At 42.7% G+C, this 15,249-nt stretch overlaps 1 protein-coding gene across 1 annotated transcript in view; it reads right to left on the bottom strand.

Moving 5' to 3' along the window:
* Nucleotides 1–13,387, bottom strand: part of LOC137262225 (uncharacterized) — a 15,171-nt gene extending 1,784 nt beyond the window's left edge. Inside the window, exons 1-17 of the mRNA XM_067800023.1 lie at nt 13,341–13,387; nt 12,533–12,623; nt 11,510–12,052; nt 11,148–11,333; nt 10,813–10,998; nt 10,478–10,663; nt 10,143–10,328; nt 9,808–9,993; nt 9,473–9,658; nt 8,867–9,070; nt 7,598–7,819; nt 6,523–6,714; nt 5,440–5,631; nt 4,365–4,556; nt 1,750–2,105; nt 1,502–1,610; nt 1,169–1,248 (exon numbers count right to left, since the gene is read on the bottom strand). Of these exons, the coding sequence (XP_067656124.1) occupies nt 1,169–1,248; nt 1,502–1,610; nt 1,750–2,105; nt 4,365–4,556; nt 5,440–5,631; nt 6,523–6,714; nt 7,598–7,819; nt 8,867–9,070; nt 9,473–9,658; nt 9,808–9,993; nt 10,143–10,328; nt 10,478–10,663; nt 10,813–10,998; nt 11,148–11,333; nt 11,510–12,052; nt 12,533–12,620 (3,294 nt within the window). The 5' untranslated portion in view covers nt 12,621–12,623; nt 13,341–13,387. The remainder of the gene's footprint in view (nt 1–1,168; nt 1,249–1,501; nt 1,611–1,749; nt 2,106–4,364; nt 4,557–5,439; nt 5,632–6,522; nt 6,715–7,597; nt 7,820–8,866; nt 9,071–9,472; nt 9,659–9,807; nt 9,994–10,142; nt 10,329–10,477; nt 10,664–10,812; nt 10,999–11,147; nt 11,334–11,509; nt 12,053–12,532; nt 12,624–13,340) is intronic.
* Between the last annotated feature and the right edge of the window lie 1,862 nt (nt 13,388–15,249).

Genomic DNA, 15,249 nt, shown 5'->3' with positions numbered 1-15,249 from the left:
GCAGACATTGTTGACAGTGCTGAGGAAAATGACGTCTGCTACAAATTCAGGGGAGGTAACTCTAATTGTACTATACTCAGTAGGCCAAGATGAGTTACCTCCCTTATACCATTACTTAGTTTTAAGTATCAGTGAATCAGTTGAGGTGTTAGGATAGCTCAAAGTAAGAAGAAAAATTCTCAATAATTATGAACCAGACTATATATATGTCCAAATACACTCTCTCGTGAATGTAGTGCGTACATCCTCTCCCCGTACCCTCCTCCAACTACTACTACTACTACTACTACTACTACTACTACTACTACTACTACTACTACTACTACTACTACTACTACCGCCACCATGGGCTATACGCCCCTTTTATCAGTATTCCAGCTATATGACAGCACGAGACATCTCAGTTGGGCTTACGCATTGTACCCATGTGGTGAATCGAACACTGGTCTTAGGTATGACGAGTGAATGGTTTAACCACTAGGCTACCCCACCGCGCCCGCAATGCATGACTCGCCATACGTGTTTCAGTGTGATACATGAGATATTAATGCCTTCAGTAAGCCCCAACTTGTTGGCAATGTTTAGTTATTCCCACTTAGTGAGTGACTTTAGTTTCACGCCGCACACAGCAATATTCCAGCTACATGGCGGCGGTCTGTAAATAATCGAGTCTGGACCAGACAATCCAGGATGAGTATCTATCTACGCTACTGCGATACGATGACATGTGTCAACCAAGTCAGCGAGCCTAACCACCTGGTTCCGTTAGTCGCCCTTTACGACAACCTTGGGTTACTGAAGACCAATTCTAACATGGATCTTCACGGGCCTAAGGTGAGAAGAATCGTCCACCAGAATCTTCACGGGGTAGCGATGTCCAGAGATTTTACGACCCAGTATCAACCATGTTTTTGAAGCGGTACTAAAAGTTATGATTTGGTACACGTCATAACTTGTTTAATCTTGGACTTGACGAGAAAAAGTGAATGAGCTGTGCTTTGCGCAGCTTTTGCAATATTCCAGAGGGGGGACACCCGAAATGAGCTTCTCATATTGTATCCATCTGGGAAATCGAACGCGGGTCGTGATGAGCGAACGTTTTACTTAACCACAAGGCTACCCCACCACCCCTTACGTGAAAGAAGCAAGCTGTCGATTGTATCCTCACCTCGTCAATTTCACCTGTAAAGTTGTCATAGCCTGTGCCCCTTCCCACCTGCATGGCGCAGTGACTCCTGGCAATGTCACCTGGCAATATCACAATGTTTCATATCATCACGGAGTTTTACCACAGCTATTATAATCTGTACTGCATTTTAATTACTTTGTAGCGGTTTGTATGTTCTGGTGAATCTACATAATCATATGATACAATTGTTGATTGAAAAAACATTTTACTAACATTCACCGTTTGCCTTTTATTTATTGGGTCACTTCAATTTCAATGAGGAAATCGACACAAAAGAGATATTGGGGTTCATCCAAGACCAGCATAGTTTACCTGGACAGGAAATGGTTTTCGTCTTGGCTCCAACTGTGGCTGTCATATTTCCCCCTTCAACAGTCAGACTGCAGGCAGTCATTAATCGCTCCATGCGGCCCACGACGTGCTTGAAGAGAATAGTACCATTTCAGTACAATCAAAGATCTATTTTATATTTAACATTTTAACGTTGCCTTGAACTGTAGCACAATGCTAAAACGGCGTAAAAATAAACTTTGCCCAAAGCAAGAACGCAGTGTACTTACCGTGTATGGCAGCGAGATGGTACATTCTCTGTTATTTTTATTCACTACAATGAATTCCACCGTCGACAATGTCTGTGTGATGTAGATGCTCCCCCGTCGGCCACAGTCGGCGTTGCTGACGATAGCTTGTGCTCGTCTTGTCCGTTCACCCCTCCGTAGGGAGAAGGATATTACAAGCGTGCTGCCGATGTCGACGTTGGAGAAACGCAGAATTCTCAGACCGGAGTTGCGAGAGAAGACGGCAACACCGTTGCTGACTGTGACGCCCTCGTTTTGGATGTAGGTTTGGCGCCCGGAGTGGTCTTTGAGGTCACTGTCGCAAGGGAGGTATACTTCCGGTTGGCATTCTGGGTTTTCTGTAATGCAATACACTCTGATGAATCACGCTCTTGAATGCGATAAAACAGTATATCCCGTGATTGTCCCCTATCAAAGTTCGAAATTACAATGCCATACCTTAATTTGTATTTCGTTGATTTAATAAGTGTATAGGTAATTTAAAGCATGTTGATATCACTTTGGTCGGCTTCGAAACAACTTAAAGGGGCACTGATGCGGAGCGAATAATGTTTCTCACCAACGGTCTAATTACGAAACCAAACCGCAAATTGGTCAGCGCCCGCTCCTTCGACCGTGACGGACAAAGGAACTGGGCTCCTGTCCATATTAGCAGAATTTCTTCACCTAAACAGTCGGGAGGCCGGATGCCCATCATATGCCATTTGTTTTAAAATATCCATGGTATTCCTTGTCTGATCGTAACCAAATATCCCAGCAGTGTAGGTCTTTTCGGATGCTTGGATGGTATAGTTATTGATCCAGTTTGATCCTATTTCTGTGTTTTTAACCTCGATATTTAATCATGTTACATGAAAATATGATGTCTACAGGCACTTAGCAAGCCATTTGTTTCAGTATGGAAGATTGCAAAGCTTTATACTTAGGTAGTTTTGAGTGTTGGTTCAGCTGTGATAGCAAATATCATACGTACATTTTGGTAGCTATGGTAGCTACAATGGTTTATTATTTATGATAATAAAAACACACAGTTGATTTATTTGAATTCGTAAACAAAAACCGATGACTTTGCCTTTGGTAGAGAAAATTTTCTTACGTAAAAAACCCTTATTTCACCTATTTACCGAAGTACACAGCAAATGCCCGTGTGTATTCCTTATGTAACGAAATTCCCTTGGTATCCTCAAAACAGTTTCGGCTCATAAGTGTTTTCAGGCTGCATGCGACACAGAGATTACATCTTCCTTGCTGTAACTAGCGTTTGATGGTGTAAACCTACACGTGTTATTTGTCATCATTCTCTGGATGGTCAATTCATGAATTTATAACAGGTATAATTAGTAGCAACACCACTTCGGTTACTCAACAAAGGTTCCCATTTGGCATTTCTCCTGTCTGGAGTAAATACTCAACATTATAAATTAAGGTCTGTAATGGCAAATGTATTGTATGTTATGTAATATGTGTATGTAAGTGATGCAAGAGGGTTTATCACCTGAGTTACAAAAACAAACATCGATCAAAGGATTAACCGATAACTCACTGATTGATTAATTACTTTTATCTTCTAGTGGATTTGTCAAAAGGCAGTGTGTGTAGATGACTACAGCCTGTCGTAAAGTGTAAGTGCAAAAACAACATCCTCCCTTCAAAGAATTAACCACCCTTGCGTTGATTGATTGATTGCTCATTATTGGTTAACTAAATTACTTAGAATAGTGGACATCATACAATTAGTTGCCAGGTGTGCAAGGGAGACCAATGAGAGGTTTATCTGGTTTTCACCAACGAAAGACGTGAAACGATGTGTTACTTTTTCGCAAATGAGACAGTTGTAAGACACGCGACATAGAGCAGGATTATTTACCAACTGCAGATGAATGGAATACGATTTCTTTTACGTGGATATTGATGGATACATTCCTGAACAAGGTAGTAACATGACATCGTTGCTAATAAAATTAGTCTGTTTTACATTCATTTTTTTGCATTTTGTATTAATTTATTTGTTGTAGCATTCAGAAGAATCTGCATGACAGAAAAACCCACTAAATCGCTTATGTGTGTGAAATAGGATCCACATTGGCATTCTATGCAATGTATAAATGTTGCTGTTATGTTAGAAATTTACTGTGATTATAAGCAGATCGTGTGTTCTTTTATTAATTTTTAGAATCATACAAGTATGACAATAAACTAACTAGGGTTATGAGACAAAATATAGAGACCTACATTGGCTTCGGTATTTTTCCGTCCTAAAAGTTTTTTTTACCATTTCTACCACTGGCAGATGATTAACCTTTAAAGTGTTGCATTTGTTTTCATAATACATTTGTAATGAAGTAAAATGACTTCACCTCAGTTGATCTGTCTATAATTAAACTATCAATTGCGCTTACGGACTGCGCAGCAGAGGTCTCGAACCAGTCACGAATTCTGGGATATCATCCGGGTACTCACGGGAGATGACAAAAGTTTACACCAGTCCACGGAAATTGCTCCGCATCAGTGCCCCTTTAATAAAGACAAATTATGTTGGACTGTTGTAGACTGGAGCAATTTTCAATCTTTGTAGAATAGGTTTATAATTGACTCACCTGGTACAGGTGTAGTTGGAACGACAGGCAATATTGGGACTGTGGGCATTACACAATCACACTTGGCAAGACGGAACTCGGTTCCTGGTGGACAATGTCTGTTCACCCAACCGTGACCACTCACGAACTGGTCATAACGAGTCTTGTCTCCGGCGACCTCCTTACACTTGGAAGTACCCGTTGTTGTTGTCTCTGTAACGTGAAAAGTAACATCAGAGCGACTTCCTCACCTACACGCTATTTATCATAAAAGTCTGATAGGGGCCTACCCTCAGACCATCAATACCGATATATGACCTCAGCCCAAACTCACCCATCCAGACATAAAGAAGATGACAACTACAAACAACAAGAAATGGTTTGCCCAGATTGAGGTGGTTTTCTTCGGAGGCGTTCTTTTCTCAGAAACATATAGCTGAAGAAAGACCAAGCTTAGTGAGTGAGTGAGTGAGTGAATGAGTTTAATTTTACGCTGCTTTTAGCAACATTCCATCAATATCATGGATAGTGACAAAAGAAATGGGCTTCACACAATGTACCCATATGGTGACGAAAACCCAGGTCTTCCGCCTGACAAGCGAACGCTTTAAGCACAAGGCTACCCCATTGCAGAGGGCCTGCCGTTAAAGAGGCGTAAAGGTAAACTCATTCACTGTGACGAAGATGTACGCATATCAATTAGTGCTAGTAGTATTTCTAAGAAGGACTTTTTGGGCTGGTTGCATGTTTTGTTTTTGGTTTGTTTATTGCTTTATGCCGCACTCAGCAATATTCCAGCTGTATGGCGACGGTCTTTAAATAATTGAGTCTGGACCAAATAATCCAGTAAGCAACATGAGCATCGATCTACGTGATGGGATACGATCACACGTGGCAACCAAATGAGCAAGCCTGATCACCAGATCCCGTCAGTTGCCTCTTGCGACAACCATGGGTTGCTGAAGACCAATTCTATCCCGGATCTTTATAAATACAAATTATGGTGAACTTGAACACGTGACCATGTTTATATTGTGAGTTGTAAAACGGAGCAATTTCCAATATTTGAAGAAAATAGGTTTATTGACTGACTCACCTGGTACAGGTGTAGTTGGAACGACAGGCAATATTGGGACTGTGGGCATTACACAATCACACTTGGCAAGACGGAACTCGGTTCCTGGTGGACAATGTCTGTTCACCCAACCGTGACCACTCACGAACTGGTCATAACGAGTCTTGTCTCCGGCGACCTCCTTACACTTTGAAGTACCCGTTGTTGTTGTCTCTGTAACGTGAAAAGTAACATCAGAGCGACTTCCTCACCTACACGCTATTTATCATAAAAGTCTGATAGGGGCCTACCCTCAGACCATCAATACCGATATATGACCTCAGCCCAAACTCACCCATCCAGACATAAAGAAGATGACAACTACAAACAACAAGAAATGGTTTGCCCAGATTGAGGTGGTTTTCTTCGGAGGCGTTCTTTTCTCAGAAACATATAGCTGAAGAAAGACCAAGCTTAGTGAGTGAGTGAGTGAGTGAGTGAGTGAATGAGTTTAATTTTACGCTGCTTTTAGCAACATTCCATCAATATCATGGATAGTGACAAAAGAAATGGGCTTCACACAATGTACCCATATGGTGACGAAAACCCAGGTCTTCCGCCTGACAAGCGAACGCTTTAAGCACAAGGCTACCCCATTGCAGAGGGCCTGCCGTTAAAGAGGCGTAAAGGTAAACTCATTCACTGTGACGAAGATGTACGCATATCAATTAGTGCTAGTAGTATTTCTAAGAAGGACTTTTTGGGCTGGTTGCATGTTTTGTTTTTTGTTTGTTTATTGCTTTATGCCGCACTCAGCAATATTCCAGCTGTATGGCGACGGTCTTTAAATAATTGAGTCTGGACCAAATAATCCAGTAAGCAACATGAGCATCGATCTACGTGATGGGATACGATCACACGTGGCAACCAAATGAGCAAGCCTGATCACCAGATCCCGTCAGTTGCCTCTTGCGACAACCATGGGTTGCTGAAGACCAATTCTATCCCGGATCTTTATAAATACAAATTATGGTGAACTTGAACACGTGACCATGTTTATATTGTGAGTTGTAAAACGGAGCAATTTCCAATATTTGAAGAAAATAGGTTTATTGATTGACTCACCTGGTACAGGTGTAGTTGGAACGACAGGCAATATTGGGACTGTGGGCATTACACAATCACACTTGGCAAGACGGAACTCGGTTCCTGGTGGACAATGTCTGTTCACCCAACCGTGACCACTCACGAACTGGTCATAACGAGTCTTGTCTCCGGCGACCTCCTTACACTTGGAAGTACCCGTTGTTGTTGTCTCTGTAACGTGAAAAGTAACATCAGAGCGACTTCCTCACCTACACGCTATTTATCATAAAAGTCTGATAGGGGCCTACCCTCAGACCATCAATACCGATATATGACCTCAGCCCAAACTCACCCATCCAGACATAAAGAAGATGACAACTACAAACAACAAGAAATGGTTTGCCCAGATTGAGGTGGTTTTCTTCGGAGGCGTTCTTTTCTCAGAAACATATAGCTGAAGAAAGACCAAGCTTAGTGAGTGAGTGAGTGAGTGAATGAGTTTAATTTTACGCTGCTTTTAGCAACATTCCATCAATATCATGGATAGTGACAAAAGAAATGGGCTTCACACAATGTACCCATATGGTGACGAAAACCCAGGTCTTCCGCCTGACAAGCGAACGCTTTAAGCACAAGGCTACCCCATTGCAGAGGGCCTGCCGTTAAAGAGGCGTAAAGGTAAACTCATTCACTGTGACGAAGATGTACGCATATCAATTAGTGCTAGTAGTATTTCTAAGAAGGACTTTTTGGGCTGGTTGCATGTTTTGTTTTTTGTTTGTTTATTGCTTTATGCCGCACTCAGCAATATTCCAACTGTATGGCGACGGTCTTTAAATAATTGAGTCTGGACCAAATAATCCAGTAAGCAACATGAGCATCGATCTACGTGATGGGATACGATCACACGTGGCAACCAAATGAGCAAGCCTGATCACCAGATCCCGTCAGTTGCCTCTTGCGACAACCATGGGTTGCTGGAGACCAATTCTATCCCGGATCTTTATAAATACAAATTATGGTGAACTTGAACACGTGACCATGTTTATATTGTGAGTTGTAAAACGGAGCAATTTCCAATATTTGAAGAAAATAGGTTTATTGACTGACTCACCTGGTACAGGTGTAGTTGGAACGACAGGCAATATTGGGACTGTGGGCATTACACAATCACACTTGGCAAGACGGAACTCGGTTCCTGGTGGACAATGTCTGTTCACCCAACCGTGACCACTCACGAACTGGTCATAACGAGTCTTGTCTCCGGCGACCTCCTTACACTTGGAAGTACCCGTTGTTGTTGTTGTAGTTGTTGTTGTTGTTGTTGTTGTAGTCCCTGTAACGTGAAAAGCTATACCAGAGCGAATCTCTCACCTGCACGCTATTTAGGAGATAATAGACTGTACAGGTTGGAAAAACAGTGGTTTATAACGAAATTATAATACTGTGACTATAATACTGTCATGCCCTTTCTGTTGTTCCCTTGATATTGCCCGAATATTGCTAAAGCGGCGTACGACTATACTCACTGAGTGTTACGAAAACCCAAGCCAGCACTGCCTTTTTGGAATGCTGATTATCGCCCACACTGGTCCAGCTTGTGTTTCAATCAGTGCGGTTTCATAAACACTTGTCCTCGTCGATGTTCGTTTCCCAGCGGGAACGGTAGGGCAGACCTTTGGATACAGCTTTTTTCCCGTCACGGGGATATAAAGTGCCTACATTGGTACACTGTGTGAATGTGGGATATTGCTAAAAGCGGCGTAAAAACCACAGTCACTCAACACTCGTCTCCCACCTCTTATCACGCTTATTTTATAAAAATGAAATTTTGATAGATGTCAAAATGATGGACATATATATGTACTGTAACCACTTACTAGGAACGGGAACATCCACGGTGTTACAACTACACATGGATGAATCTGTCCTTGGAGCTACAACAGAGGGTCGATATCAGAATACCAGACATGGCATCTCACATCGACGTTATGGTTGGTTCCAAAATTGTGTTTGCTGCCTCAGATGGATTACATTTCTCTTACACGATTACTATTACTCGGAATTTTAAGAGGAGGCTGTTTGTTTGGTTCCGATCCTTCTTACGACAAGCAAGGGTCGCTGAGAACCAATTCTAACTCGGAACTTCGCGGGCCTAAGATGACAAGAATCGTCAACATATTGTAACAGGCATATCGGATACTGAATAAATTGAGGGGACACCTTAGTGTAACTGCGCAGGTGGGTTTAGCAAGCTGACCGTTACATAGTCAGGCCGGTGATGTTCTGTTTTCAGTGAAAGTGGTGGTCGTGACAGCGTCTAACCTACGGTAAGCGGATCTTGACACAGTTAAGGGACGAAAGAAATTGAACATCAAATTACCTGGATATGAGGAACCGCATGAAACAGAACTTGCTTGCTGACAGCTGAGGAGGGTCTGGTTCCAGAGCGTTCCAGGAGAGCAAGTCCTGATGACATGCTTTGAACCTTTCTCCAAACACTGGACGTATTTCGAACAGTCCGATGGGTAGGGCATGAACCCGATACCGTTGTCATAATCGCAGCCATCACACAGGTCAGCTCTCACTGTGGAACAAGCACACCATACCAAAAGGTGAGAATTTATAAGATTACAACAGCGGGCATTTAGGGAGGCCAGTATTTGATAGGCACTGATTGCAACGGCCACACCTTTAGCTCCTTACAAGACAAGAGCAACCACTGACGAATGTAAAAAGTCCCTGCATGATCTGTTGATTTTAGATAAAATATACATGACCATCTCACTGACTCACTGTGTTATGGTTATAGTTTTGTAAAATCCTCGAAGTTGTTTATACAATCAAACCTTAGTAACTGTGAACTACAGTGGCGAGGTAGGTGATCAGGTGTGTCCGACCTCGACCACCTATAATCATATGACGGAGGTGATATCAACTATTTACAATTCATTCTCACCAAGGATGACTTGAAACACAAGAACCTCACCTGGACATCCGCCAGTGTTGCACGCCTCCGAATCAGTCTCTGTGCTTGATCCCACACAATCCAGTCCCCCGTTGCTGGGAGGTGGGTTGGTGCAAGTTCTTGTCCTGGTGATATTTCTTGACCCTCCTCCACAAGACACGGAACAGGAGGTTGAAGTTTCAACCCATTCACTCCAGATTCCGTCCACTGCAACACCACATTTTTCCTTCATTGTCTAAAACTAAAATAGCGTATGTTTTACAGTAGTTCATTAATGATATGAACATCGACCCTCATATGATTCAGTAAGCGTGTTCCGTCTTACACACATAGCGTCAAGCTGAATAGAATCTCACCTGGACATCCGTCAGTGTTGCACGCCTCCGAATCAGTCTCTGTGCTTGATCCCACACAATCCAGTCCCCCGTTGCTGGGAGGTGGGTTGGTGCAAGTTCTGGTCCTGGTGATATTTCTTGACCCTCCTCCACAAGACACGGAACAGGAGGTTGAAGTTTCAACCCATTCACTCCAGATTCCGTCCACTGCAACAACACATTTTTCCTTCATTGTCTAAAACTAAAATAGCGTATGTTTTACAGTAGTTCATTAATGATATGAACATCGACCCTCATATGATTCAGTAAGCGTGTTCCGTCTTACACACATAGCGTCAAGCTGAATAGAATCTCACCTGGACATCCGTCAGTGTTGCACGCCTCCGAATCAGTCTCTGTGCTTGATCCCACACAATCCAGTCCCCCGTTGCTGGGAGGTGGGTTGGTGCAAGTTCTTGTCCTGGTGATATTTCTTGACCCTCCTCCACAAGACACGGAACAGGAGGTTGAAGTTTCAACCCATTCACTCCAGATTCCGTCCACTGCAACACCACATTTTTCCTTCATTGTCTAAAACTAAAATAGCGTATGTTTTACAGTAGTTCATTAATGATATGAACATCGACCCTCATATGATTCAGTAAGCGTGTTCCGTCTTACACACATAGCGTCAAGCTGAATAGAATCTCACCTGGACATCCGTCAGTGTTGCACGCCTCCGAATCAGTCTCTGTGCTTGATCCCACACAATCCAGTCCCCCGTTGCTGGGAGGTGGGTTGGTGCAAGTTCTTGTCCTGGTGATATTTCTTGACCCTCCTCCACAAGACACGGAACAGGAGGTTGAAGTTTCAACCCATTCACTCCAGATTCCGTCCACTGCAACACCACATTTTTCCTTCATTGTCTAAAACTAAAATAGCGTATGTTTTACAGTAGTTCATTAATGATATGAACATCGACCCTCATATGATTCAGTAAGCGTGTTCCGTCTTACACACATAGCGTCAAGCTGAATAGAATCTCACCTGGACATCCGTCAGTGTTGCACGCCTCCGAATCAGTCTCTGTGCTTGATCCCACACAATCCAGTCCCCCGTTGCTGGGAGGTGGGTTGGTGCAAGTTCTTGTCCTGGTGATATTTCTTGACCCTCCTCCACAAGACACGGAACAGGAGGTTGAAGTTTCAACCCATTCACTCCAGATTCCGTCCACTGCAACACCACATTTTTCCTTCATTGTCTAAAACTAAAATAGCGTATGTTTTACAGTAGTTCATTAATGATATGAACATCGACCCTCATATGATTCAGTAAGCGTGTTCCGTCTTACACACATAGCGTCAAGCTGAATAGAATCTCACCTGAACATCCGCCAGTGTTGCACGCCTCCGAATCAGTCTCTGTGCTTGATCCCACACAATCCAGTCCCCCGTTGCTGGGAGGTGGGTTGGTGCAAGTTCTTGTCCTGGTGATATTTCTTGACCCTCCTCCACAAGACACGGAACAGCTCCCGGTTGCAACATTCCATTCAGACCAACTGCCGTCAACTGTAACAATATGTTTATTCACTACCTTGTCTAAGAGACAATTATATGTGGGTATTTTTGTAGGATATACCTTCAAAATATAGTCAAGGACCGAACATATCAAGCACAGTGTTTGTGAAAATATTTTCGAATTTTCTCAAAATATCATTTGGAAAATGGGCGTTGCTGGTACTTACCTATGCAGACTCTCTGAACCAGGGATAAAACGCTATTCCGAAGTTCATCAAAATTCTCCAGCTCCAAGACATTTTCCGGCTCAGAGGCGATGCCTTTTAGTTCTGTTTGGTTGATGGAATGTCCGACGCCCACAGCAAACATATTGATACCTGCCTTTCTGGCAGCCTCTGCGGCTGTTTGTGTTTCTGAAGGCTTCTTGGATCGGCCGTCGGTTATCACAATGCCAACTTTAGGCACACCAGGCCGGCCCTGTTCTTGCATCATTGTGGTCATGCTCCGGATCCCAAGATGGGTAGCTGTCCCGTCCTTTGGGTGGTAAAAACTCAAAATTTGTGACTTCAGCATTTCCGGATTACTGGTCAATGGGGCAGTTTGAGAAACAGTTGAGCTGTACACAACAATTCCAAACATCGGTCCGGTCGTTTTCAGACCTAGAGCCTCTGACATCTTTATTAGAGCATCCTTTAGTTTGAGGAAGTCCTGATCAATGATGCTGTCGGATCCGTCAACAACGGCAACAACGTCGAGAAGGTTCTTGCACCCTTTAGAAACAATATTCAGAAATATGAGTGAGTGACTGGTTTTACGCCGGTTCTAGCATTTTCCAACAACATCATGGTGGGGGACACCACAGATGGGCCTCATACATTGTACCCAAGGGGGTTGGGGGTTGGGGGTTGGGGGTTGGGGGTTGGGGAGGGTGACGAGCGAGCGCTTTAACCACTAGGCCACCCAACCGTCACTTAGATATATGAACGACACTTACTTTTATCAAGGTGCCCTTGCATACATAAATGAACAGATTTTGTAGCAGTTAGATATCTCACCAACACCTGGTGTTATCATTGATCTGTTCATATAATGTCGGCCTATGGAATTTGTTTCGGCACTTAAATCAAATTGTTTGTATATTAAGATAGAAAGGGAGTGCAATACACTTCCGGGACGAAAAGACTTCCGAGAACAAAAGACTAATGACGACAAGCTAAAGACATCGTGGCATCTAAAACATGAGAACTCACTTGGCGACATTTCTTGACACTCTCCATTGTTGATGAATAGTGCCAGCGACAGCAGCAGTATTGGAGCTGTACACTTCATTGTAACCATCACCTACATTGACATATCAGATGTGAACATGTTTTCGCTAGAAAAAAATGAACAGCTAAATGAAAGTAAAATCAAGTATATCCTTGCACTTATGTTGAGAAACGAACCCGACAACTGGCGTCTGTATTAGTGCGTGATGTTACACGTGTACAGTATGTCAAAAATACCTAGTTCTCTCGTGCATCAGATTTAAACAGCAGTCAACGACAGCGTGTGAGCTTTCAAGATGGTTTTGTACTAGAATTGCATGCCTCCGTGAAAGTGGAGAGGGAAGGCGTGATCGTTCGACAAACGTCTAGATGTGGCAATTTCTGGAGACATGAGCGACAGATTTGCGATCTGAGGCCTTGCTTGAGGCCTAGCCTGCTCTAATTTATGAGGCAAATGTAGTTTTGATACAACTCAGTCAAAGTTCTGTGTGCTGTGCACATAAGTGGTTATTCACACATAAACGCCAGTGCTCGGATACTCGTATTCATGTTTCTCTATAAGACTGTACGAGAATGAAAAATGGTAATGAATAGAGTTTGAAATACTGTACAAATTCCGTAGTTAATTCATGTTGATAACCGCGTCAATTTACCCTCATGTGTTATGAGCTGTGTCGGTGTTTCATGTTCACGAGTGTAATGACCAATATCTACCACACTTTCTACATGGTACTCCAAAAGTGTCATAGGTTCAGTGAAATAGTTCTATACGTTACATAATGCCGCCTACCTGTGGGGAGATCTCTTCGTGAAACGCTTCTTAAAAGTCAACTATGTGAAGACTTGGGTTGATGGATGGTGTATATATACCCCACAACACTCCCTCTTACTCAATCAGTCAGTTCCTGGAAGTCTTCACAATGGCATCATGTTCTGTTCCCATTGGCTGCCTCACTTTCAACTAAGCGATACTTTGTTACAAGTTACGATTACCAAATTATCATAATGATTGTTGACTTTTGTTATGGTTACTATTTTAAGACTGAAAACCGGATTAGGGGAGTGGGTCCTCTTTTGTTGAGAAACTGCTCAGGCGGGCAGATCCTTATTCCCTGACGAGGAGTAGTGGCAATGGGCGGGCCTTCAACATGGTTCTTACCTATGCAGGTAAGTTGCAGGTAAGCTGCATTTCCGTATATCCACGTACCCGGATATCTGTCGAACGAGGCATCGTCAGTTGGCAACTATCTTAATCACGTTATTGCTGTGTATGTAGATATCAAGGTGTTTACACTGAGCAAGGGTGCTAGACCGTGAAGACCTACAAGTTATGGGGGTAGCATTAATTGTGTTATCCAAAACTCCAAGAAAGGAATAACGCTAGAAAATAGTTCAACTTGGAATCTTAACTATACGATACTAACAAAGTTCTTTAAGAGCTTATATAAATGTAATGACTGAGGTTTATATCTGCCACAACAGGTTAATCGAGAGAATAAAGAAACATATTAGAAAATGAACTCTGGAACGTGTTTTAGGGGATTTGTGGTATGTCAGTGTGTACAACTTAACCCATTTAAGCATATGGTCCTAGATTTTCTTTTGGTCAGGCAGTGAAAGATAAATGAGGTGTCGGTTTTTTCCATAAGTGTTTACACGGCAACAGTACGTCCCTTAAATAGGACAATATGCTTATATTAGTTAATTCATTAGACTTAGGTGGTGGGGGATCAACCTGTTAAATGTTAAAATTGAATCTTTTAATCAAAAGCTTTCACGAAATACAACCAAACTGACTTTTATATGAATCAGTGTGTACTAACAAACTGAAACCTGGAATTTAATGGACATCCCTAATCCTATAAAGTGTTTTCTGATGATGTGATTCGATGTGACCTGTTTGGCTCTTCACGAAACCTAAGATTGTTGGTTCGAAGCCCGGTTTCTAGGTTTCTCAGGTATCCGTTTGTTGCACAAATGGTAAACATCTCAGTTTCGTCACTTCGCTTCGGCTATCGACTCATATAAAGTGACACAATTCACTCACACATTTCTACAGATATCTCTAAATAAATAAACAACCAGACAAATAAAACAACATGCATGGTACTCGTGGAGGGTTCAATCGCCAAGGCCATTTTCAGCTACGATGAATACTTGCTTGATATTTCATAAAACACCGTCATTGTCCCGTATCACATCGTGCAGGACAGGAACGTGACCATCTCACATCCATCCATCACACCATAAAAACACCGTCATCGTCCCGTATCACATCGTGCAGGACAGGAACGTGACCATCTCACATCCATCCATCACACCATAACTGAAAAAAATACTGACATAACGACAATGTATTTCTCTAACAAATATCTACAACATTTGAGTGAGTGAGTTGAGTTTTTACGGCGCACTCAGCAATATTCCAGCTATATGGCGGCGGTCTGTAAATAATCGAGACTGGACCAAACAATTCAGTGATCAAAAACATGAGCATCGGTCTGCACAACTGGGAACCGATGACACGTGTCAACCATGTCAACGAGCCTGACCACCCGATCCCGTGCCCCTGCTTAATGCCCCCGTATTGATTCAGAACATTTGGCTCACTGGTTACAGATGTTATGTGGGATTTTTTGCGCTTATTCAGTGTAGTTCTGTAAAGCACAATGAAGTTGGTGTACCAGACCGCCAAATTG

This window comes from Haliotis asinina, chromosome 14 (genome assembly GCF_037392515.1).
Source record: "Haliotis asinina isolate JCU_RB_2024 chromosome 14, JCU_Hal_asi_v2, whole genome shotgun sequence".
NCBI lineage: Eukaryota > Metazoa > Mollusca > Gastropoda > Lepetellida > Haliotidae > Haliotis > Haliotis asinina.
The sequence above is the reverse complement of the archived record's forward strand: the minus strand, read 5'-3'. Positions and strand labels throughout refer to the sequence as shown.